The sequence below is a fragment of the Scyliorhinus torazame genome, chromosome 2, assembly GCF_047496885.1.
Source record: "Scyliorhinus torazame isolate Kashiwa2021f chromosome 2, sScyTor2.1, whole genome shotgun sequence".
Taxonomy (NCBI): Eukaryota; Metazoa; Chordata; class Chondrichthyes; order Carcharhiniformes; family Scyliorhinidae; genus Scyliorhinus; species Scyliorhinus torazame.
In genome coordinates, this window is record NC_092708.1 from 172,553,438 (window position 1) to 172,578,756 (window position 25,319).

Below are 25,319 nucleotides of genomic sequence, written 5' to 3' on the forward strand. Positions count from 1 at the left end.
GTAGGGGTGTCCTGGGTAGTGGTGTCCCGGGTAGGGGTGTCCTGGATAGTGGTGTCCTGGGTAGTGGTGTCCTGGCTCGGATGTGACGGGGGCATGTGGCTGCCCCCCTCATCGCTGGGTGGTCGCTCCCGCACGTGACGGGGGTGTCGACTCCCTGTTGCTCCAGGTCTCTCCGTCTCCCGTGGTGTGCGAGGGGCATCCTGCGGGCGTCGCATGCTGGAGGGTCCGGGTCTCTCCGTCTCCCGTGGTCTCCGAGGGGCATCCTGCGGGCGTCGCATGCTGGAGGGTCCGGGTCTCTCCGTCTCCAGTGGTGTGCGAGGGGCATCCTGCGGGCGTCGCATGCTGGAGGGTGCGGGTCTCTCCGTCTCCCGTGGTCTCCGAGGGGCATCCTGCGGGCGTCGCATGCTGGAGCGTGCGGGTCTCTCCGTCTCCTGTGGTCTCCGAGGGGCATCCTGCGGGCGTCGCATGCTGGAGGGTGCGGGTCTCTCCGTCTCCCGTGGTCTCCGAGGGGCATCCTGCGGGCGTCGCATGCTGGAGGGTGCGGGTCTCTCCGTCTCCTGTGGTCTCCGAGGGGCATCCTGCAGGCGTCGCATGCTGGAGGGTGCGGGTCTCTCCGTCTCCTGTGGTCTCCGAGGGGCATTCTGCGGGCGGTCTGCATCTGCGGGGATGGGTGCCTGGACGTTTGGTCCTGCGATACACAATGAAGCATGCATGGTTAGACATCAGGCAGTGATCAGGTGATACGGGGGAGGGGGATATAGGGGAGGGGGGATATGGGGACGGGCTGTTGGTGGCTCACTTGGTCGTGGGGCCCCGACCTCTGCATCAGCAACCTCCCGGTCCTCAGGTCCGCCAGCCAGTTCCAGGGCCCTTTCCTCGTGTACGGTCAGTGGCCTCTCATCAGCGGGCCCTCCTCCAGTCCTCACATGCTCCCTATTGTTGTGTGCGCGCTTCTCCTGTGGGGGGGGGGGGGGGCGGGGGGTGGTGGCAGGGGTAAAAGGCAACAGTGTTAGGCAGGTATATGAATGCACGCCATCGGTTGCGCGTGCATTGCAGAGGTTAAGGTTAGGGCTGGATTCACTTGGGGATATGGGGGATATGGGGGAGGGGGATATGGGGGATATGGGGGAGGGGGGATATGGGGGAGGGGGGATATGGGGGATATGGGGGAGGGGAGGATATGGGGGAGGGGGGGATATGGGGGAGGGGGGATATGGGGGATATGGGGGAGGGGGGATATGGGGAGGGGGGATATGGGGGATATGGGGGAGGGGGGATATGGGGGAGGGGGGATATGGGGGATATGGGGGAGGGGGGATATGGGGAGGGGGGATATGGGGAGGGGGGATATGGGGGATATGGGGGAGGGGGGATATGGGGGAGGGGGGAATATGGGTGATATGGGGGAGGGGGGATATGGGGGAGGGGGGATATGGGGGATATGGGGGAGGGGAGGATATGGGGGAGGGGGGGATATGGGGGAGGGGGGATATGGGGGATATGGGGGAGGGGGGATATGGGGGAGGGGGGATATGGGGGATATGGTGGAGGGGGGATATGGGGGAGGGAGAATATGGGGGAGGGGAGATATGGGGAGGGGGGATATGGGGGATATGGGGGAGGAGGGATATGGGGGAGGGGGGATATGGGGGATATGGGGGAGGGGGATATGGGGGATATGGGGGAGGGGGGATATGGGGGAGGGGGGATATGGGGGAGGGGGATATGGGGGATATGGGGGAGGGGGGATATGGGGGAGGGGGGATATGGGGGATATGGGGGAGGGGGGATATGGGGGAGGGGGGATATGGGGGATATGGGGGAGGGGGGATATGGGGGAGGGGGGATATGGGGGAGGGGGGATATGGGGGAGGGGGGATATGGGGGAGGGGGGATATGGGTGATATGGGGAGGGGGGATATGGGGAGGGGGGGATATGGGGGATATGGGGGAGGCTCACCCTGCCTGCTCTGACGAGGTCGTTCACCTTCTTGTGGCACTGGGTGCCTGTCCGTGGTGTTAGGGCTACAGCGGTGACGGCCTCTGCCACCTCCCTCCACAGACGCCGGCTGTGGCGTGGGGCAACTCTGCGGCCGTGCCCGGGATACAGGGCGTCCCTCCTCTGCTCCACCGCGTCCAGGAGCGCCTCCACATCACGTGACTCGAACCTCGGGGCTGAGCGACGGCCAGCCATCAAGTCGGGTGTTGCGGTCGGGTGTTCCGGTCGGGTGGGGGGGAGCTGCGCGGCCTTATGAGCCGTCACGCCGTGCAGCGCGTATGACGCTGCACGGCGTGAACCACTGCGCAAGCGCGGATCCCGTTACGTCGCTGCTAGCCCATTTCGGGCCGCAGACTATCGGCCCATTTTTATGACGTGACGCAAGTGGGATTTGCGCCGTTTTTTGCGCCGATCGGCGGAGTTTCCGCCGATAACGGAGAATTTCGCCCCATATTTTCAAATGAATATTTGCATCTTCAGCTTGACAAACTAATTTACAAGACTTTGCATATTCACATCCATACACAGCAAACCTAATTTAGACCTTTGAAACATTCATTCTTCATCTGAACCCACTTGATACCTGGCTATTACTTACTCTAGTATTACCTGCCTTTTCCAGTTCTCTGCGTTCGTCTTTAATAATCAAATAAAAGCAAAATACTGTGGATGCTGGAATCTGAAATGTAAACAGAAATGCTGGATAAACATAACTGCTCTGTAGAAGGGTCGTTTAAACCAGAAACATTAACTCTGTTTCTCTCCACAGATTCTGCCAGACCTGCGAGTTTATCCAGCATTTTCTGTTTTGATTCCTCGCCACCTCCTGGTTCTAACATCCCTGCCAAGTTAACACGAGCAAATTGCCCTGAACAAAAAATTTAACTCAGAACTAATTTATTGTTTGATAGAGAAACAAATTAAACAGCATAGCAAAGTCCTACCTTCTTCACTTTTATTCAATATATGTTGATCACAGCTTGCCTTTTCTGCAATAAGAAGGTATATCTGTTCTTCTTTGGTGATACCATCAGCATTAATCTGGAAAGAATGAAACAATTTTAAAAATTCATTTGTATCATCTGGAACTTCCAAATGACACGAAAATGCTGGTATTGAAGACTCCGTTGGAATTGGGATTCATACTACCACAGAACCATAGAACTTCTACAGTGCAGCAGGAGGCCATTCTGCCTATCGAGTTTTCACCAACCCTCTGAAAGAAACCCATTCCCGTAACCCCACCTAACCTGCACGTCTTTGGACACTAAGGTGCAATTTTAGCATAGCCAATCCACCTAACCTGCACATCTTTGGACTAAAATTGGAAAATTAGTTGTGAACATTACTGGAGTCCTGACATTAGAATTAGTTCCCTGTTTGTGCTGAATGGCCTTTCGAGTAAAACTGTATCTTATAACTTCTGATCATGTTGGTAACACCAATACTTCCTGAGCATAAAGATTTGATAAATTGTGATTTTTCAGCCCAAAATAGAATGCTGAACTGAGTTGCACTCCTGGACCCTGCACTGGAAGCTAACAAAACTTTAAATAATTATTGGAATCATTGTTCAACTTTTTTTGAAAGCTTCCAAATCAAGTGGGATTTTTCATCAATGTGCCATCTGTCCTGCCACACTGAACTGAGAAGTAGGAAATTAGTCAGGGAAATGCAGTTTAGAATAATGGAGAATGTTTTTGTTTCAACAACATTTTGGAATGTCTCACTTCAATCTATTTTGTGGTAAGTTATTTTAAAATGTTGTTCCCGGCAGGATGGTAATGTAGGATGGCATGGGTTGGAATCACTTATTGAATTTCTCCCTTTTCTTTCCAAAATTTCTTTCCAAAGAAGAACCAGGCAACATGCCTCAATGACTACCGTCCGGTGGCCCTGACATCAGTCATAATGAAGTGCTTCGACAGGTTGGTCATGAAGTGCATCAACTCTATACTCCCAGAATGCTCCCAGAATGCCTTGATCCACTGCAATTCGCATACTGTTGCAACCGGTCCACAGCAGACGCCATCTCCATGGCCCTACACTCATCCCTAGAGCATCTAAACAACAAGGACTCCTACATCATACTCCTATTTATTGACTATAGCTCCGCCGACAACACCATAATCGCAGCCAAGCTCATAGCAAAGCTCCAAAACCCAGGATTTGGCTCCTCACTCTGCAACTAGATCCTCGGCTTTCTGACCCACAGACCACATAAGAATAATCAACAACATCTCCTCCACAATAGTCCTCAATGCCGGGGCCCCACAAGGCTGCATACTTAACCCCCTACTATACTCCCTGTACACACACGACTGCATGGCAAAATTTGGTTCCAACTCCATCTACAAGTTTGCTGACAACACATCCATAGTGGGCCGGATCTCGAAGAACGGCGAGTCAGAATACTGGAGGGAGATAGAGAACCTAGTGGCGTAGTGCAGCGACAGCAATCTATCCCTCAATGCCAGCAAAACTAAAAAGCTGGTCATTGACATCAGGAAGCAAAGTACTGTACACACCCCTGTCAGCATCAACGCGGTCAAATTGCAGCTTGTTAACAGCTTCAAATTCCTAGGGGTACACATCACCAAAAATCTGTCCTGGTCCACTCACATTGACGCTACAACCAAGAAGGCACAACAGAGCCTATACTTCTTAAGGAAACTAAGGAAGTTCTGCATGTCCACATTAACTCTTACCAACTTTTACAGATGCACCAGAGAAAGCATCCTATCTGGCTGCATCAGAGCCTGGTATGGCAACTGCTCAGCCCAAGACCGCAAGAAACTTCAGAGAGTCATGAACACCGCCCAGTCCATCACACAAACCTGCCTCCCATCCATTGGCTCCATCTACACCTCCCGCTGCCCGGAGAAAGCCACCCAGCTTACTCACTCTTCCAACTTCTTCCATTGAGCAGGAGATACTAAAGTCTGAGCACACGCACCAACAGATTCAAAAACAGCTTCTTCCCAGCTGTTACCAGACTCCTAAACAACCCTCTTATGCACTGACCTGATTAATACTGCATCCCCATATGCTTCACCCGATGTCGGTGTCTGTATTTACATTGTGTACCTTGTGTTGCTCTATTATGTATTTTATTTTAATTTTCTTCTCATGTACTTAATGATCCGTTTGAGCTCCTCGCAGAAAAATACTTTTCACTGTACCTCGGTACACGTGACAATAAACAAATCCAATCCAAAATTGTGCAAATCACCTCGACAGCATCCCTAAAGGTCCAAGCAAGATTGGGAATCCTCCAAAAAACACGAGAATTCTGAAAAAACTTAATGGGGGCGATTTTGAGCCCATGTTAGCCGTGAGGTAAATATTGCTGGAGTCAGAAAACAAGGTTCTCGCCGGGAAGAGCTCGATTTCTGATTTTTCCCACCCTTTGCCAGTGAGGTAACAAGGTTCTGGGCAGAAGCTTATTAAATTAATTTAGATAGATTTACATGTAGTTAAAAGGCTTCCCCACCATATGTTCCCCCAGTGAAGAATTCACGCCTCGCCAATGTGACGTCATGTCGGCAAGGTTTGCAACAGGTATTGAAGAAAGAAGTCGACAGGAACCATACATGGGAGTAATGGTTAGTATGGTGCCCGGGGGTAGAAGGACATGCCTGGGCAGTGCCTGGCACTGCCAAAGGGGGACATACCAGGGCAAATGATGTGGTAGGCTCTCTGCAGAAGCACGGAGTGGGAGGGGATTGCCCCAATGCTTGTGGGGGAGAGGGGCTTGCCCCATTGCTTGTGGCGCCCTGACCTCTGTAGGTCGAGCGCTGCCAGCACTATAATGGCCCCGCTGCTCCAGCGTGACAGTGAAAACCACGCCCCCAGATTTTCTGTGCACAGAATGCCAGAGAATCTGGAGAATGAATTCAGCTCTGCAGTTGGAGTGCTATACTCCGGTTTTCTCGCCCCAGCCAGCACTGAGTGTAAAGTTCCGCCCAATAGGTTGGCAGTATTTGTGGAGTGAGAAACAGAAATGTTTCAAGTTAATGACCTTTCATCTGAACACAAAACAGCTAGAAATGTAACTGGTTTTAGGTAAGTAAAGTGGCAGTATTACAGGCCAGACGTTTAGAAAACTCCAAAGTATATCATGGAGTTAACCTGATCCACGGTTTTTAATAGATTTTGGTTGTGAGGAGCACAAGGGCGACTTTCCAAGTGTAATGCAACAGAGACTTTAGGAATCTTTAAACAAAAAAACAATGTTTATTTTTATAGATCCAGTTATCACTTTATAAACACACATATTAACATTTTAACAAATACTAACACTGATACTTTCCCCAAAGATACTATTCTATAGGTAACCCTCAACAACTTTCCCAACAACATCCATTAAGTCAGAAACCCTTTTTTAATACAGACAGCAAGTTTGCATTCCTTACAGAAACAGGTACTGCGTTGAAATCATCAAATCAGCTGAAAACATTCTTTAGATTGCACAGAGAGATTGATACACGTGCTTGCATTCACTGCAGCACTCCAACTCACAGTCAAAACTGAAACACACAGAGCTACCAAAATGGCTTCTAGTTCAAACCGGCTCCAACCGGCTCAAACCGAAAATAAAAGACAGAGCCGAGCTCAGCTCCACCCACACACTGACATCACTGCAGCTATTGGATAAACACCCATTTCTTAAAGGTACACACATACATGACAACAGGAAAATTGGGCGGGGAAGAAGCAAACAAGAGTGAAGACCTGTGATAGGGTGGAGGTTAAAGGACAAAAGGTATAATTGCTTAAGGCAAAAGGAAAAGGTAATAGGTCATGCAAAAAAACAAAGATATGTCTCAAAGTGGTGTGAATGAGACGAGCAGTAACATCAACAACAAACTCCCAAAAAAGAATGGGGCAAAGGCTATGAACTGAAGTTGTTAAACTCAATGCTGGGTCTGAAAGGTTGTAAAGTACTTGAATGAAAGAGGAGATGTTTTTCCTGGAGGTTCCACGGAGCTTCATTAGAACAGCGGAGGTTGACAACAGAACTATCAAAGCAGCAATGGGGCAGAGAACTAAAATGACAGCTAACCGGAAGCTCAGGGTCATGACTGCAGACTGATTGGAAGTGCACCAAAAAGTGGGGGTTTTCCCATTGTAGAGGGGACAGAAGTGTGAGCAGTGAATACAGCATACTACCTGAAATCAGTTCCAATAAGTCCCTGTTTCAACCAGGAGTAGAGCTTGGGGCTTTGGACAATAGGAAAAGGATAGGGGGAAAAAAATCAGACGTTGCATCTTCTAATATTCTATGGGGTGATGCCATTGGAAAGGGAGAGGCTGTTGGGGGAATTGAAGAGTTGACCCAGGTGTCGCGGAGATACAAGTCTCTGGAACACTGAAGTGGTGGGAAGGAAGATGTATTTGGTGTTTGGTAGTGGCATTGTGCTGGAGGAGATGGAGATGCTGGAGCATGACCCATTGAACGCAGAATCTGGTGGAGTGGAAGGTGAGGACAAAGAATCCCATCATCTATAGAGATGTATCGAGAGGGAGGGAAATGTCAGAGCAGAACCGTCTGTCCCGTTTCCTGCACTTCCGCTTTTATTCTTCCCAGATCCACAATAATAATAATAATCTTTTATTGCCACAAGTAGGTTTACATTAATACTGTAATGAAGTATTATTGTGGAAAACCCCTAGTTGTCACATTCTGGCGCCTGTTCGGGTACACAGAGGGAGAATTCAGAATGTCCAAATTATCTAACAGCACGTCTTTTGGAACTTGTGGGAGGAAACCGGAGCACCCAGAGGAAACCCACGCACACAGGGGGAGAATGTGCAGACTCCACACAGACAGGGAATCGAACCTGGGATCCTGGCACTGTGAAGTAACACTGCTAACCACTGACTTACCGTGCCGCCCACGTTCCCATTGCCCTCAGCTTCCACCCCCTGCACATTAATTTCCGTCACCGCCAGCTTAATGCCATCAAAAAACACGTCTTCCGCCACACATTTCCGAATTCTGCAGTAATTGTTCCTTCTGCAACACCCTAATCCACTCAATCAGTCCCAATACCCTTTCCCATGGCATCATCTCACGGAAGTGCAAAAGATGCAACAGCTGCCTTTTACCGCTCTCCGTCTTTCCTACCATCCAAGGTCCCAAACATTCCATCCACATGAAACAGGGATTTGTTTGGTATACGATGTTTACTACATTCACTGCTTGTGATGTGGTCTCATCTGCACTGGGGAGACAAAATGCCAATTTGGATGATCACTTAGTAAATACCTCCTTACAGTGCAAAAGCATGATGCAAAGTTGTCGGTGCCTATCATTTTAATAGTCTGCCCATCCCTCTCTGATTTCACTGTTCTCAGCCTCCTTCATTGTTCCAATAAACTCAATGTAAGCTTGAGGCAGAGTGTCTCACCTTTCGAATAAGCATTTTACAGTTTCCCAGAATGGCAAAAGGGAAGCGGGAGTATTCGTCCACTACATTAAGCAAATATGCGTTGCGGTCGGTGGAGGGGAGGGGCCCTTTGAAATCGAGACTGAGGCGTTCAAAGGGGCGGGAAGCCTTAATCAGGTGCGCTACATCTGGCCTGAAAAAATGCGGCTTGCATTCCGCGCAGATGTGGCAGTCCCTTGTGACTGTACGGACCTCTTCTAAAGAGTATGGGAGATTGCGGGACTTGATGAAGTGGTAAAACCGAGTGACCCCCGGGTGGCAGAGGTCCTCGTGGAGGGTTTGGAGGCGGTCAATTTGTGCGTTGGCACATGTGCCGCGGGATAGGGCATCGGACGGCTCGTTCAGCTTTCCGGGCCGGTACAAGATCTCATAGTTGAAGGTGGAGAGCTCGATCCTCCACCTTAAGATCTTGTCATTTTAAATTTTGCCCCGCTGTGCATTATCGAACATGAAAGCTACCGACTGTTGGTCAGTGAGGAGAGTGACTCTCCTGCCGGCCAGGTAATGCCTCCAATGTCGCACAGCTTCCACTATGGCTTGGGCTTCCTTTTCCACTGAGGAGTGGCGGATTTCTGAGGCGTGGAGGGTTCGGGAGAAAAAGGCCACGGGTCTGCCCGCTTGGTTAAGGGTGGCCGCTAGAGCTACGTCGGAGGCGTCGCTCTCGACCTGGAAGGGGAGGGACTCGTCGATGGCGCGCATCGTGGCCTTTGCGATGTCCGCTTTGATGCGGCTGAAGGCCTGGCAAGCCTCTGTCGACAGAGGGAAGGTCGTGGTCTGTATTAGGGGGCGGGCCTTGTCTGCGTACTGGGGGACCCACTGGGCGTAGTACGAAAAGAACCCCAGGCAGCGTTTCAGGGCTTTTGGGCAGTGCGGGAGGGGAAATTCCATGAGTGCGCGCATACGTTCGGGGTCGGGGCCTATTATCCCATTGCGTACTATGTAGCCCAGAATGGCTAGCCGGTCGGTGCTAAAAACGCACTTGTCCTCGTTATACGTGAGGTTCAAGGCTTTGGCGGTCTGGAGGAATTTTTGGAGGTTGGCGTCGTGGTCCTGCTGATCGTGGCCGCAGATGGTTACATTGTCGAGATACGGGAACGTGGCCCGTAACCCATGTTGATCAACCATCCGGTCCATCTCCCGTTGGAAGACCGAGACCCCGTTTGTGACGCCAAAAGGGACCCGTAGGAAATGGTATAATCGCCCGTCTGCCTCGAAGGCTGTGTACTTGCGGTCACTTGGGCGGATGGGGAGCTGATGGTAGGCGGACTTGAGGTCCACGGTGGAGAAGACTTTATACTGGGCAATCCGATTGACCATGTCGGATATGCGGGGGAGAGGGTACGCGTCTAGTTGTGTGTACCTGTTGATGGTCTGGCTATAGTCAATGACCATCCTTTGTTTCTCCCGTCTTCACTACTACCACCTGCGCTCTCCAGGGACTATTGCTGGCCTGGATTATGCCCTCCTTTAGTAGCCGCTGGACTTCGGACCGAATGAAGTTCCGGTCCTGGGCGCTGTACCGTCTGCTCCTAGTGGCGACGGGTTTGCAATCCGGGGTGAGGTTCGCAAACAAGGACGGGGGTTGCACCTTGAGGGTAGCGAGGCCGCAGATAGTGAGTGGGGGTATGGGGCCGCCGAATTTAAACGTAAGGCTCTGTAGATTACATTGGAAATCTAATCCCAGCAAGGTGGGGGCACAGAGTTGGGGAAGGACATTAAGTTTGTAGTTTTTGAACTCCCTCCCCTGCACCGTTAGGGTAACTATGCAGAATCCCTGGATCTGTACGGAGTGGGATCCTGCAGCTAGGCAAATCTTTTGTGCGCTGGGATAGGTGGTCAAGGAACAGCGTCTTACCGTGTCGGGGTGTATAAAGCTTTCCGTGCTCCCGGAGTCGACTAGGCATGGCGTCTCGTGGCCGTTAATTAGGACCGTTGTCGTCGTCGTCTGGAGTGTCCGGGGCCGAGCCTGATCGAGCGTAACCAAAGCGAGCCGTGGTTGTAGTAGTGGGGTGGGGTCCGTTGTTGCCGTCCAAGATGGCGTCGGGGATGGACAAAATGGCCGCCCCCATACATCGCACGTGGCTGGGGGGTCACAAGATGGCGGCGGGGGTGGACAAAATGGCCGCCCCCATGCGTCGTACAGGTCGGGGGCGGTCCAAGATGGCGGCGCCCCTCCTCCCCTCGTGGTGGTCGGGACCCAAAATGGCGGCGTCTGCGGGTCGCACATGGTGTGCTGGGGGGTCTGGGAGCGCTAGGACCGCGAGCGCTAGGACCGCGCGGAGCTCCCTCACCGCGAGCGCTAGGACCACAAGCGCTAGGACCGCGCGGAGCTCCCTCACCGGGGACAGCGGCGGACGGGGCCCAAGTCGGCGGCGCTGGCGGGTCAGGCGTGGGGCTGCGAGCGCAAGGACCGCGAGGGGCTCCGTCACCGGGGACAGCGGTGGTCGGGGCCCAAGTCGGCGGCGCCGGCGGGTCAGGCGTGGGGCCGCGAGCGCAAGGAGCGCGAGGGGCTCCCTCACCGGGGACAGCGGTGGTCGGGGCCCAAGTCGGCGGCGCCGGCGGGTCAGGCGTGGGGCCGCGAGCGCGAGGAGCTCCCTCACCCGGGACAGCGGTGGTCGGGGTCCAAGTAGGTGGCGCCGGCGGGTCAGGCGTGGGTCGCGCGGTGGGGGTTAGGGTGGCGTTAGGGACGCGAAAAACCCCCTCCTCTCCGTGGAGAGAGTTGGCCGGGACCCAAAGCGGTAGCGCCGGCGGCGGGTCGTACATGGGCTGCGGGGAGGGGGGTTGGGGAGCGTAGGCGGCGTGCAGGGCTCCCAGTTCTCCCGGGACCGCGGTGGTCGGGACCCAGAGCGGCTGCGCCTGCGGGTCGCACATGGCGTGCTGGGGGGGTTGGGACGCATAGACTGCTTGTAGGGCTCCCTGTGGCCCCGGGACGGCGGCGACCTCGCGGGATCGGCACACCACCGCATAATGGCCCCTTTTCCCGCAGCTTTTGCAGATGGCTGCGCGGGCCGGACAGCGCTGTCGGGGGTGTTTCGCCTGGTCGCAGAAATAACAGCGGGCGCCCCCGGTCCGACTCGGCGTTTGGACTGCGCAAGCCTGTGGGGTGTCCGGGGGGGTATGGGGTTTGCCGCGACGGGTACGTACGGGGCCCAATGGCCTGCTGCGCGGTCGGGGCCGTAGGCGCGGGTATTACATGCGGCCCCGTCTAGGGAGGCTGCTAGGGCCCATGCCTCTGAGAGTCCTAGCGACTCTTTTTCTAGAAGTCTTTGGCGGATTTGGGAGGATTGCATACCTGCCACAAAAGCGTCGCGCATTAACATGTCCGTGTGTTCGTTTGCATTCACCGACGGGCAGCTGCAGGCTCGTCCCAAAATCAGCAGCGCGGCGTAGAACTCGTCCATCGATTCTCCGGGAGCTTGCCGTCTTGTCGCGAGCTGGTAGCGAGCGTAGATTTGGTTAACTGGGCGAACGTAGAGACTTCTCAGTGCTGCGAACGCCGTCTGGAAATCGCGGGTGTCTTCAATGAGGGTGAAAATCTCCGTGCTCACCCTCGAGTGCAGGACCTGCAGTTTTTGTTCGTCTGAGACTCGGCCGGTGGTCGTTCTGATGTAGGCCTCGAAGCAAGTCTGCCAGTGTTTGAAGGCTGCTGCCGCATTCACTGCGTGGGGGCTGATCCTCAGGCATTCTGGAATGATCCTGAGCTCCATAGTCCTTTTTAGGCACGCTTAATAAATTGTAGCGCACAAAGACTCCATGAGACGAATAGAGTGAAGTCGATGAGGCTTTATTAAGCGTGTCTGTTCCCCAGCAGCTCGATAGTAAACTGGCCTGCGGGGGAAGACACCGGCTTCTTATACTTCGCCTTCAGGGCGGAGCTTGAGGTCAACGGCCAACCAGGACCCGGGATCTGTCAGCCAATGACATTAGGGCTTCCAGTCCCACATGACCCCCAATACATACTACCACACTGCTTCAAGGGTCTTCAGCTTTCTCTTCATGAGATGAAAAACATGGGAGTGAACACTTCACAACTCCACATTGTAATTGGTGAAGTTCACCTTTTGTGCGTGAGAGTATTTTTTGTGTATTGGAGAATTGTTGGAATACATGAATAACATGTTGCTAATACTGATATTTGAAATCACAATACAGAAAGAGCTGGGATCCTCCCCTTTTGAATAATGGAGTCACATTTTCTATCTTCCCATCTAATGGGACTGTCCCCAATCGAGGGAGTTTTGGAAAATTAAGACCAATGCACCAATTATCTCAGTTTTTTCTTTTAAGACCCTGGGATAAAATCCATTGCAGCTTCAATAATTTATTCAGTACCAGTTCCCTAGTGACTGTGGCCAGATTCTCCGGGTTGTTGCGATTCAATTTCCTTGCCGGCAGCACATGCCGGCCCGTAGGTTTCCCAGCGGCATGGGGTGGTTACAATGGGAAATCCCATTGACAAGCAGTGGGAAGATAGAATTCTGCTGCCAGTGAATGGTACGCGGCCAAGACATAAGTAGCTGGGGGACCGGAATATCCCACCCTGTAATTTTTTGGAAATCCTTCCTCCTTTCCATTTCTTGGTTTGCAGCTATTTCTGGGATGTTACTGGTCTCCTCCATAGTGCGGACTGATGCAAAATACCTGTTCAATTCTTCTGCCATCTCCTTATTTTCAATTATCAACTCTACAGACGCACTCTCTATAGGACCAGCACACATTTTGTTCACTCTTTTCTTTTTTAAAAATATTTATGAAAGCTCGTGCTACCTGTTTTTATATTTCTGATTAGTTTTCTCTTGTACTCTAATTTGTCCCTCCTATTAATCTTCTACTCATCCTTTGTTGTTCCTTATATCCTTCTGACCTTGCGCAATTATATGCTTTTTCAAAGGTTTGATACTTTCTTTAACCTTTCCAGTTAACCACAGGTGGTGGGTCCATCGTTTGGACTTTTTCAGACTCATCGGAATGTCCTTGCAGGACCAATAGTTAAAATAAGGGACAATCTCCCAAAAGACAGGAAGGTTGTCACCCAGAGCCTGAGCACTGTGTGAAAGATGGTTGCGTTCAAATTTCAATGAAGTACATGCCAAGCCACAGTGACAACCAATATAATGTTACCTATTGACTGTTGAGAGTGGTTTACGGATGCTGGAGGACAAACAGACAGTTGGCACAGAACATATGATAGCAGCATTCCGCTCTCTCATCAATGTGTCAGAGAACTCTTCCTGGACTTCCTCCTCCTATCTCTTCCTCCTGAAGGTGGTGACTGCCTGATAAATACTGACACCTCAGTAGGATGTGCCCCTGTCCCTGAGTACTTGTTAATATCTCCTTTTTCTGGGGGCTGGTAGCTTACCTTGTGTCAATCCCCTTATGACTGATCGATACAGGACGGTTAACCAAAATGTCAGGGTGGTTCCTTCTCCCTGGTTTGTCACCCTGCTCAAAGTTTACATCATGCTGAAGATCATAACCTGGCCCTTTCTAAACACTTACCTAGACAAGGGTGTGCACAAGATGCAATCCTACAATATGAGGAATGTCCACAAAGCAGCGTGACCCAAGTGACCTTATCGCTTCCAGGGACTGTTTAGAAGTCAAAATGGTGAGAAATTGTCTTTCCAGAGGGAGAATCAATGTCTTTTAGCTAACCCCATATGTGTTCTATACTATGCAGAAAATTAATGACCTCAATTTCTTGCATATATTTCAATCAGATTACCTCCATTCTTCTGAGCTCCAGAAGATATAGGCTCATTCTATTCTTCAAACAGGATAGCCCCTTTATCCCACAAATGCATGCAGTAAGCCCATGTTGCACCCTTTTGAAATAGATACATCCATCCTCCAGTAGAGACCCAAACAATAGACAACAGATCCATTCCAGTAGTCATGCTCCACACAAGCCTTCTGTTTAATCTAAGCCTATTAGTAAATACTTTCATTCCTTTTTCCTCATGTACTTACCTAGGGTTCCCATTAAGTATCTCTATGCTATTTCCCTCAACCACTCCAAATTCCACCGTCTCACCACTCCCTGAGTAAAGAAGTTTCTCTGAATTCTTTTACTGAATTTATAACTGTCCAGCTTTTGGTCTCCAACCCCCCCCCCCCCCCCCCGCCCTCCCCCACAAGTGGAAATATCTACTTTATATCTATATTATCTAGCTCCTTCATAATTTCAAAGGCCTCTATCAGATTACCTCTCAACCAACTATTTTCTATAGAAGGGAGGGTTTGGATTTCTATGGAATGAGCCTGCAGTTTCTGGTGTAATTTGTTGTGTGTAAGACAATTTTGATTTTTGTAAATGGATTGGAGAGGGAATCGCCTCAAGTAAACAAAGCTTGCAGATTTTAGTAACCATGCGCAACAATCTCACTGCACATGCATCAAACCCCACTTTGCCAACTCCAAAAGGTTGATTCAACTGGTATTAGTAGACAAATAGAATGGCAAAATTCTATAATCTTTACATTCACCATATCACCAGAGCAGTAATTTACTGAACTACTAATAGTGAGGAAGTGAGAAAATTAAACTTACGCAAAACGTTGCCGAGGTTTCAAACTAGTTTTTAATGTCACAGTGATTTAATTTTTAAACAATCCTTATGAATGGATCGGAAGCAATATGAAAATGGAACTCAAATCAAAGTTGGAAATGTTACATTCTGCAACAAGTAAATTTTCATCTCTACAGTGTTATTTTCACAAATGTGTTAACTCTGGAAAAACAAATGTTGGACGGTTTTCAGCAGATGGTTTAGATTTATTTATTTCTGTTCATCACAAATACCCTAATTGCACTCTGGAAATGTTTCATATTTTTTAACAACTATGCTCCTGTGCCAATATATAATCATCTCAAATGTTGGCACAAAACAGCCTTGTTACATTGAAGACTTGTATTTCATCAATATGCTCTCAGTTTCTGTTATTTTGAGTACCGATTATGTGTTAGTTAAAGAGAATACATAACCGAGAGTATTCATTCAACATTAAGATTAAATTACGACCGAAAAACCACCTGAGGATATCTCGTCACATTTTGTGATAAACAGTGAGCAGGATAAATGTTACTCGATAGTTCATTTTGTTATTCTCCGTGACAGCTTTACATGTTGCTATTCACACTAGAGAATTAACTCCTTCAACCTTTCAAAACTGCAAGCTTACTGACAAATCACATCCGGTTTATCAAAAAATTATATATCCAGTATTTTTTTTTAAATCAACAACTTGCACCTGTACATTAATTTCTGGGATACAAATAAAAACACAACAATTCTGTTCACCCTTTGGTTCTCTCCACAGACGCTGATTGTGTCTCCAGCTTCGAACATTAAGGTTTTTTTTCTCTGTTTTTTGCACTGTACACCACCAACTCAGGCAGTGAATTCCAGACTCCCACTACCCGCTGTGTAAAAAGGTTCTTCCTCATGTCCCCTCTATACCTTCTGCCACTTATCTTGAATCTATGTCGCCTGGTTGTAGAATTCTCCGCCAAGGGAAACAATTTTATGTTGTCCACTCTGTCCCTTCCCCTCAATTGTGTACACCTCGGGCAGCATTCTCCCACCCCCCGCCGGGTCAGAGAATCGCCGGGGGCTGGCGTGACTCCCGCCCCCGCCGGTTGCTGAAGTCTCCGGCACCAGATATTCGGCGGGGGCGGGAATCGCGCCATGCCGGTTGGCGGGCCCCCCCCCCCCGCTCGATTCTCCAGCCCGGATGGGCCGAAGTCCTGCCGATAAATTGCCTGCCCCGCCGGCGTAAATTAAATCACCTACCTTACCGGTGGGACAAGGCGGCGTGGGCGGGGCGATCTGGCCCCGGGGGGTGCCCCCACAGTGGCCTGGCCCGCGATCGGGGCCCACCGATCCGCGGGCGGGCCTGTGCCGTGGGGGCACTCTTTCCCTTTCGCCTCCGCTACGGTCTCCACCATGGCGGAGGCGGAAGAGACTCCCTCAACTGCGCTTGCGTGGGAAACTGTCAGCGGCCGCTGACGCTCCCGCGCATGCGCCGCCCCGAGATGTTATTTCCGCGCCAGCTGGCGGGGCACCAAAGGCCTTTTCCGCCAGCTGGCAGGGCGGAAATTCCTCCGGCGTCAGCCTAGCCCCTCAATGTTGGGGCTCGGCCCCCAAAGATGCGGAGCATTCCGCACCTTTGGGGCGGTGCGATGCCCGTCTGATTGGCGCCGCTTTGGGCGCCAGTCGGCGGACATCGCGCCGTTTCAGGAGAATTTTGCCCCTCATCTCAACAGTGTTTTCCCTCAGCCTTCTTTGTTCCAAGGAAAATAACCCCAACCTATCCAATCTCTCATAGCTACACTTTTCCAGCACTGGCAACATTCTTGTAAACCTCATCTGTGCTCTCTCCAGAGCAATTACATCTTTCCTATAATGTGGTGACCAGGACTACACAAAATACTCCAGTTGTGGCCTCACCAGTGTGTTATACAATTCCAACATTATATCCTTACTTTTATATTCTATACTAATTCAATATTCCCAGGTTTGTACAGTAATTCATTGGATGTCAAGTACTTTTTGACATCCTGAAGATATGATTTGAATGTCATATACAGCATAAATTCTTCCTAGACTTCTCTCAAATTTATTATAAATAAATGTCCTGGCTTGCATTTCCTGTCCATGCAACAGATTCTTATTTGGACAGTTACACTTGTATTTAATTAATTCTCTCTTATATTTCCATTTAAAAGTGAGAATTGCTCAGTGGACCTTCTGTTTTAATTTAAGGGTCAGATTGATTGTTTTATTTTGACCATTATACCTTCACATGCAAGAAGATGCAAATCACACTAGGATGAATTTCCTCAGAAGTGCTCCGATTAGGAAAGTTATGTTATGGCAGAGGCGTGGGTCCAAGTTAATTCCCAGCCATTGTGCTCACAAGCAAACAAAGAGATTTTCCAAACTTTTTCTGATGAAAGAAAGACATCAGTATTTTTATGTGGTGTAAATGTACACTACTGCATCTTCTACTCGAATACAAATGTCTCTTGGAAATATAATAACTTGAGAAACCCAGAAAGTTGCAGCAGCTACATTTTTTGGAAACATTTTTCTCGCAATTTATTTCAGACGTGTTCTTAAAAACACTGCTACACGTTGGATGTATTGTAGCACGACATCCTGATACCGATACTACACACCCACACAATTCATCACTCACTTGAATGTCTACAGCCAAACAATCTGAAGAAATATAAAACTCCAAATGCGTCAAAAAAAAGGCTGTTGCTTTCCCTGAGCTACGGTAACTAGTATAGAATATAAGGGGTGGATTTTATAAACCACTAACTAGTGGGAAAGTAAATGTCCGGACCCATAAAATAGGAAGCCATGTCATCAGTAGGGTACCTGCCACATGCCTGCCCACCACCACCCCGGCTATGATTTTACAAGCAGTGGAAGAGGTATCAGGTGGGCCACCTCCCTGAGAGACAATTATTGCTTTTAAGTGGGCAATTACTTGAGGGATCATCCCACTATTGCTCAGATTTAAAGAGCAATGGAAGAGAGCTGCACACAGCAGGTTTGACCCAGTGGACTATTGACCAGTGAAAGTGGGCAGGGTGCTTTCTTTCCAGACCCCCGGGGTGAATTGTATGTTAATTATACTTTTAAGATACACAGGTAAGGAGCATTGTAATTAAGTACTTAGAGCACTTATAAAGAGAGAGATGGTGATAAAATAAGTTGGCAGACAGCAAACATGAGTAATGCTGCATTCTGACCAAACCTACAAGAACAATATTCGGCCTGAAGTTTCATCATCGAGGTGGGTAATGGAAGTCGGAGAAAATCCTGTCTTGGCCTGACCGTCTCAAGATAAAGTGCCTACTAAGGTGGAATCTTAACTATGCTGGGGGTAGGTGTGGTTTGGAGTCATGGCAGCCGGCCTGAGAAAAAGTTCTGAGGCAGCTACAGGGGCAGCTTCAAAATGCAGCGATGAGCTGTTTGAAAGGCTTGCCTTTGGGACTTTGTCTCAGTTGAAAAGAAACACAAAGGCCCTCCAGCCCATATCCCTCACATTCCCTCATACACTCCCCATGCCCGATCCATGCCGCCATCTTATGCCCCCTCACTATGCCCCCTCATTCTCCCAATGTAAGCTCTACCCTCCCCTGCATCCCCCCCCTCCCACCCATTCCATAGTCCCTCATACACCTAATGTATTAATGACAAAAACTGAAAGTACTTGAAAGCACTCAACACTGTGGAAACAAAAATTGTGAAATTGACCATGAAGATTAGAGAGCCTGAGCAGTCATTCAAGCTGCGACACAATGTAGCTATAAATATGGAGTCATAAATTAATCCATCTTTAAAAACTGAATTATAAGATTAAAAGAATGAAGTATGTCAGAATTAATCTGATGGACAAATTTTCAGAAGTTTATACACATGCCTCGGCAGAATTGTGTGCCCAAACACAACAACATATGTTATATCCTCTAACACAGCCAGTTCCTGAAAAAAACCCAGGAAACTGGCCTCTACATCACCTCAGCAAGGTATTGATAAACTGGTACCACAACCTAACAATGGATAGCTTTAAGGATGCCCCCAAATCACTTGTTAACTGAATATGAGTGTAGTGACCATTATCTTCACCTCTCAGTATCCTGTTGAAATGAATGAAAATGAAATGAAAATCGCTTATTGTCACGAGTAGGCTTCAATGAAGTTACTGTGAAAAGCCCCTAGTCGCCACATTCCGGCACCTGTTCGGGGAGGCTGGTACGGGAATCGAACCGTGCTGCTGGCCTGCCTTGGTCTGCTTTAAAAGCCAGCGATTTAGCCTAGTGTGCTAAACCAGCCCCTGTTTGTTTGAAGGATAGTGATGAAAACAAATGGTGTTAACAAAGGATGTTGTCCAGCATGAGTGCTTCAACATTCTTCCTACTGGTTTAACTCTTTTATGATATAAATAATGGAGCCACACAGAAGGATTTTTAGATTCATTGGGTTCACTCCTGTGCCTCTCAAGTTAAAGACATAACTGCTATAATGCAATTTTATTTTTATTATTCACGGGATGTGAGAGTCATCACATACTGCCCATCCCTAATTGTCCTTGAGAGGGCAGTTAAGAGTCAACCACATTGCTGTGGGTCTGGAGTCACATGTAGGCCAGACCAGGTAAGGATGGCAGATTTCCTTCCCTAAAGGACATTAGTGAACCAGATGGCTTTTTACGACAATCGGCAATGGTTTCATGGTCATCATCAGGCTTTTAATTCCAGATTTTTTTTATTGAATTCAAATTTCACGATCTGTGGTGGTGGGATTTGAACCCAGGTCCCCAGAACATTACCCTGGGTTTCTGGTTTCTAGTCCAGTGATAATACCACTATGCCACCACCTCCCACTAAAAGTGATGATAGTTCTCGCTTTACACAGGATGGAGGTATCTCACATGACTTGACAGCTTTCTACTCAGGGATTTAAGGTAAATACTACTTAAAATATTTATTGATATTTTTAATATCTTTAACATTATTAAGCACTAGATTCTCTAATAGAAGCAATAGCATACTTACTTTTCCTAGAACAATGTTGTGATTAGCATCAAAAGTATATTACATGTTTGGTTCTTTAGTAAACTTTTATATAACTGAGAAAGTATATTGTTTCATACAGTATCCTGTGTGGAGTATGTTGTTGAGAGATGCCAAGACCATCCCAATATCCAGGTTGTTGTAAACTGGCAAAAACTTGTTAAAAAGGCTATATGGTGGACAGACATATGGGGCGCGATTCTCCGAGCCCCACGCCGCCCCGATGTAGGCGCGCAATTCTCCAAGATGCGGAGAATCAGCGTATTTGGCGCGGCGCCGGTCACGGGCCGCTGTCCTTGGCCAGGCGCCGATTCTCCGGCCCAGATGAGCCGCGCGGCCGCGCGGAAACAGTAGAGTCCCGTCGGCGCCGTTCACCCCTGGTCGCTGCCGGCGTGAACTTTACGCGAAGGGTCAGGGGGCGGCCTGGGGGGGGGGGGGCGCCGTCCCCGGGGGGGGGCCTCCGATGGGGTCTGGCCCACCAGCCGGTGGGCCGGCCTCTCCTCCCCTGGGCCTACTTTGTTGCGCGGCCGGCTCCTGAACCCCCACGCCATATTGCGTAGGGGCCGGCGCGCTGAAGAAATCCCCCACGCATGCGCGGGATGGCACAGCCCAACTGCGCATGTGCGGGTTGGCGCAGCGGAAGGGAGGCTGGAGCGGTGTGAACAGCCTCCTTTCCAGCGCCGTTGTTGGGGCCGGAATCGGTTGTCCCCACGCCCGTTTCGCGCCGTCGTAAAACGCAATGGTGGTCACGACGGCGCGAACACTGGGCGTCATTCTCCGACCCCCCGCCGGGTCGGAGAATGGCCATTGGCCGCCGTGAATCCCGTCCCCGCCCCCGCCGAAGTCTCCAGTACCGGAGATTGGGCGGGGGCGGGAATCGGGCCGTGCCGGTTGGCGGGACCCCCCGCTGGATTCTCCGGCCCGGATGGGCCTAAGTCCCGCCCAGAAATTGCCTGTCCCGCCGGCGTAAATCAAAGCTGGTATTTACCGGCGGGACCAGGCGGCGTGGGTGGGCTCTGGGGTCCTGGGGGGGGCGTGGGGCGATCTGACCCCGAAGGGTTCCCCCACGGTGGCCTGGCCCGCGATCGGGGCCCACCGATCCGCGGGCGGGCCTGTGCCGTGGGGGCACTCTTTCCCTTCCGCCTCCGCCACGGCCTCCACCATGGCGGAGGCGGAAGAGACTCTCCCCACTGCGCATGCGCAGGAAACTGTCGGCGGCCGCTGACGCTCCCGCGCATGCGCCGCATTTCCGCGCCAGCTGGCGGGGCACCAAACGCCATTTCCGCCAGCTGGCGGGGCAACAAACGCCATTTCCGCCAGCTGGAGGGGCGGAAATCCCTCCGGTGCCGGCCTAGCCCCTCAATGTTGGGGCTCGGCCCCCAAAGATGCGGAGCATACCGCACCTTTGGGCCGGCGCGATGCCCGTCTGATTGGTGCCGTTTTTGGCGCCAGTCGGCGGACATCGCGCCGTTGGGGGAGAATTTCGCCCACTTAGTCTCCAGTTTGGAGAATTGCACCCATGCTCTGGGAGTTCCTTCCTTATGGGAAGAGTTGGATCAGTTATTCACAACAATTTGTGCGTCAGTGACACCCATCTTTCTCAACCTTAAGTGAGAATGATCATCTGAGGAGTTTGCCTGATCCAAAATATTCCCCAAATCAGAGGAGTTTGCCTGATCCAAAATAGTCCCAAAAAGGGACCATGATTATAATCCACTTCAAAGCAGTGTTTTCTCTGGGGGAACAACTCTTCCAACATGAGCAATAGATTTCTGGGCTCAGAATTAAGTAAAGATAATGAGGTTTAATTGATAGCCCGAAGAACCATTACTTTGTTGAAACCCCTGTACCCCAGGAAAAACATTGCCTGATTGACTGTTCAGGCTCCCTGACCACAGAGGTCTGGGAGGGCAGAGGGTGTAAGTGCAGAGTTTGGCATTGGATATGTGAGCAGCATTGGGGGTGGGGAATTTGGTGTAGGCATTTGAGGAGGAGGTTTTGAACTTTTTAAAAAGGTCCCCTCATGCAGAATATAGTTCAAGCTCCTCTGAGGGACTGTGAACCACGTCTCTTTAAAACTGGCCCGTCTCCATGAAATTCATGGAGGAATTGGGCACGCCGATCTCCACAACTGAACTGGCCAGGTCTGTAGTACTGGAAGCAGGCTTTTGGGTGACTGTGTGACTGTGTGGAGTTTGTATGTTCTCCCCATGTCTCTGTGGGTTTCCTCCATGTCCTCCGGTTTCCTCCCACAGTCCAAATGTGTACAGGTTAGGTGGGGTTACATGGTAGGGCGGGGAGTGGGCCTAGCTGGAGTGCTCTTTTGGAGGGTCAGTGCAGGTTTGATGGGCCGAATGGCTTCCTTCTGCACTGTAGGGATCCTCTGGATTCTATGAACAGTACAGAAGGAAATGATTGTTTAAAGGTAAAATTTGGAAACCAAGAAAATATTTCTTCCAGACAGAACATCGCAATCTGATTTACTTTCGGAACGAAATATGGCTAAAGGAAAGTGTCAGGTTGTAATTACCCACTGCTGTTCTCCAAACCATGTGCCCAGTTGGAAAAATAGAATGGATAAGTGACATGGATTACATCATAACTTTACTGAAGGGAAAACAAAGGCCTAGGTTCTCACAGAGTCTATCAGGGAACCCAGATCCCAAAGTCCTAATTCCATGTCCAGCAGAAAGTATTTTCCATCAGGTTGGGTAGGAATGGGAGGGATTTCACACATGAGCTTTCACGGAACAGGCAGGACATTTAAAAATGCAGCGGAGTTCAATTAAAAGTAATTTTTCTCAGTGTCATTGCCAGATCCCAACATTTGTGACTTACGCCCAAAACTATTGAAAATCTCTTGGAGAACACAAAAATATTTTTTTTAAAAGGGTGACAGAAGGTCCACCAGCACAAATACAGGTATATAGCCTACCCCCAAGGATGTTGGAGGCTGGGCCTGTGGCCTTGGGAGAGCATATCCTTTCAGCCCTTCAAGATAATTCCGTGATTCTGGCATCCAGATAGGAGGCAGGATAGAGTTCCACGCTCGCTGAGGGGGTGAGTGCACAGATGCAGGGGACAAGGCCCAGAGTTGATTTTTTAAATTTTTGAATAATCTTTATTGTCACAAGTAGGCTTACCTTCCCTTTAGGGAAGGAAATCTGCCATCCTTACCTGCTCTGGCCTACATGTGAGTCCAGACCCACAGCAATGTGGTTGACTCTTAACTGCCCTCTCAAGGACAATTAGGGATGGGCAGTAAATGCTGGCACAGCCAACGACGCTCACGTCCCGTGAATAATAAAAATAAAATTACATTATAGCAGTTGTCTTTAACGTGAGAGGCACAGGAGTGAACCCTGTGCTAAATCAGCTGCCACAGCATCAAATCCATAACAGATGCCTGCTTTGATTAGGTGAGGAATCTCATTATTTTGTATTGAATGTATCAGCAAAGGCACAAAAGGTCAAGGGCTTCGCAAAGTGTCCTTTAAGTACAGAGAGCCTTAGACTGCACCGATGTCGTCATAATGACAGCAAGTCATCAACTTGAGACTTTCATCAATAGAAAATCCTTAAGTGAGGATGGGGTCCTCTGGTGGTGAGGGTTAGGTTCCAACCTCATCAATCTGTCCTCATAACTAAAGGTACTCATCCTATTTTTGTAAACCTCTTCCTGCACTCTTTCCAATGTGTTCACATCCTTCCTACAGCCCCAGAACTGTACACAATACTCCAGCTGAGGACTAACCAGAGTCTTGTATAAGTTCAGCATAACCTCCTTGCTCTTGTACTCCATGCCCCTACAAACATCCTGGGCGGGATTCTCTCAGCCAGGGGCCAGGCCGGAGAATTCCCGCGGCCGGCGTGAATCACGCGCCTCCCTGACGCCGGCACGCGCCATTGGCGCCGGCATGGTTGACGCGGCGCCGGTCATGGGCCGCTCTACACGGCGCCGGTCATGGGCCACTCTACACGGCCCCCCCTGCCGATTCTCAGCCCGGGATGGGCCGAGCGGCCATCGGAAAAAAAGCCGAGTCCCTCCGGCGCCATCAACAACCTGCTCTCAGCCGGCAAGAACTCGGCGTGGAAGGGTCGGGGGCGGTCTGTAAGGGGGTCCGACCCCGGGGGGGCCTCCGATGTGGCCTGGCCCACGATTGGGGGCGCACCAATCGTCGGGCTGGCCTCTCTATCTGGGAGCCTCCTTTCTTCCGTGCCGGCCCCTGTAGCCCTGCGCCATGTTGCGTCGGGGTTGGCGCGTTGAAGGGAGCCACTGCACATGCGCGTGTTGGCGCCGGTGCCACTGCACATGCGCGGATCCCGCGGTGTCCAGTTGATGCCGGAATCAGCAGCTGGAGCAGCGTGAACCATTCCAGTGCCCCACTGGCCCTCTGTAGGGGCCAGAATTGCTGATCCTGAGGCCGTGTTGACAAAAACAGATCAAAACATTCTTTACACTAGATATGTATATTTACAAAGAAATTAACAAAGTGAAATGAGATAAACCAAGACAAATCCATCAGTGATTGAGTCACTACAGCATCTTACACTCACAAACACGTCATCACAAGTGCCTCCAGTATTGCCTTGGAGGAGATGGAGGCAGGCTGTTCATCTCTCTATCTTCATCTTCATATGGCATTAAGGAACATGCTGGCAGCCTCATCGTGCATGAATCCACAGGGGACCAATCTCAGACTTCAGCTCTGCTTTTCTGCAGAGGAGCCATTGTCACTGGAACATACATCGCAGACAACGGCTCTGATAGAGGGGCCGAGGGTTTAGGAAATGAGGGTGCTAAGATGCTCTTAGATGTTGTCCTACACCCTTTTCACAAACATCCATAGTCCCAGGGTGGCCTTCAGGTGGATTAGCTGGGGCTGGCTGCTTGGGTGTAGCAGTCATCATTTCCAGCAATCGTTAAGCCAGCAGTGAGAGCGCCCGGACACGGGAACACAGCTCCTCATAGACTCTGTGGAGATCAACGTTTACACTTTCAGTGGACTGCTTAGGCTATTGAGTGAACGTTTGAGTCACACAGGTCTGCTGTTAGAGCTGTGAAGATATGGTGCAATGGTTATGTGCGTAGCATGATCACACCCTGCATAATGAGTGACAAGAGGGCAGGTGGAATGGCAAAGATTCTGCATGTGGTGTCTATTAAACATCCCCTTCGGCATTATGCTAATCTGACTTCATGCAGAGCGTTGTTAGAGTGTTGTAAGCGGTTGATGCTGCCAAAATCCTGTGAATTGTGACGTTTTTCCAGC

The 25,319-nt window shown here is 50.1% G+C and overlaps 1 protein-coding gene across 1 annotated transcript in view; it reads right to left on the minus strand.

Moving 5' to 3' along the window:
• Positions 1 to 25,319, minus strand: part of LOC140393728 (parathyroid hormone 2 receptor-like) — a 302,658-nt gene that overhangs the window by 236,905 nt on the left and 40,434 nt on the right. The window contains exon 2 of the mRNA XM_072480057.1: positions 2,944 to 3,040. Coding sequence (XP_072336158.1) covers positions 2,944 to 3,040 — 97 coding nt within the window. The remainder of the gene's footprint in view (positions 1 to 2,943; positions 3,041 to 25,319) is intronic.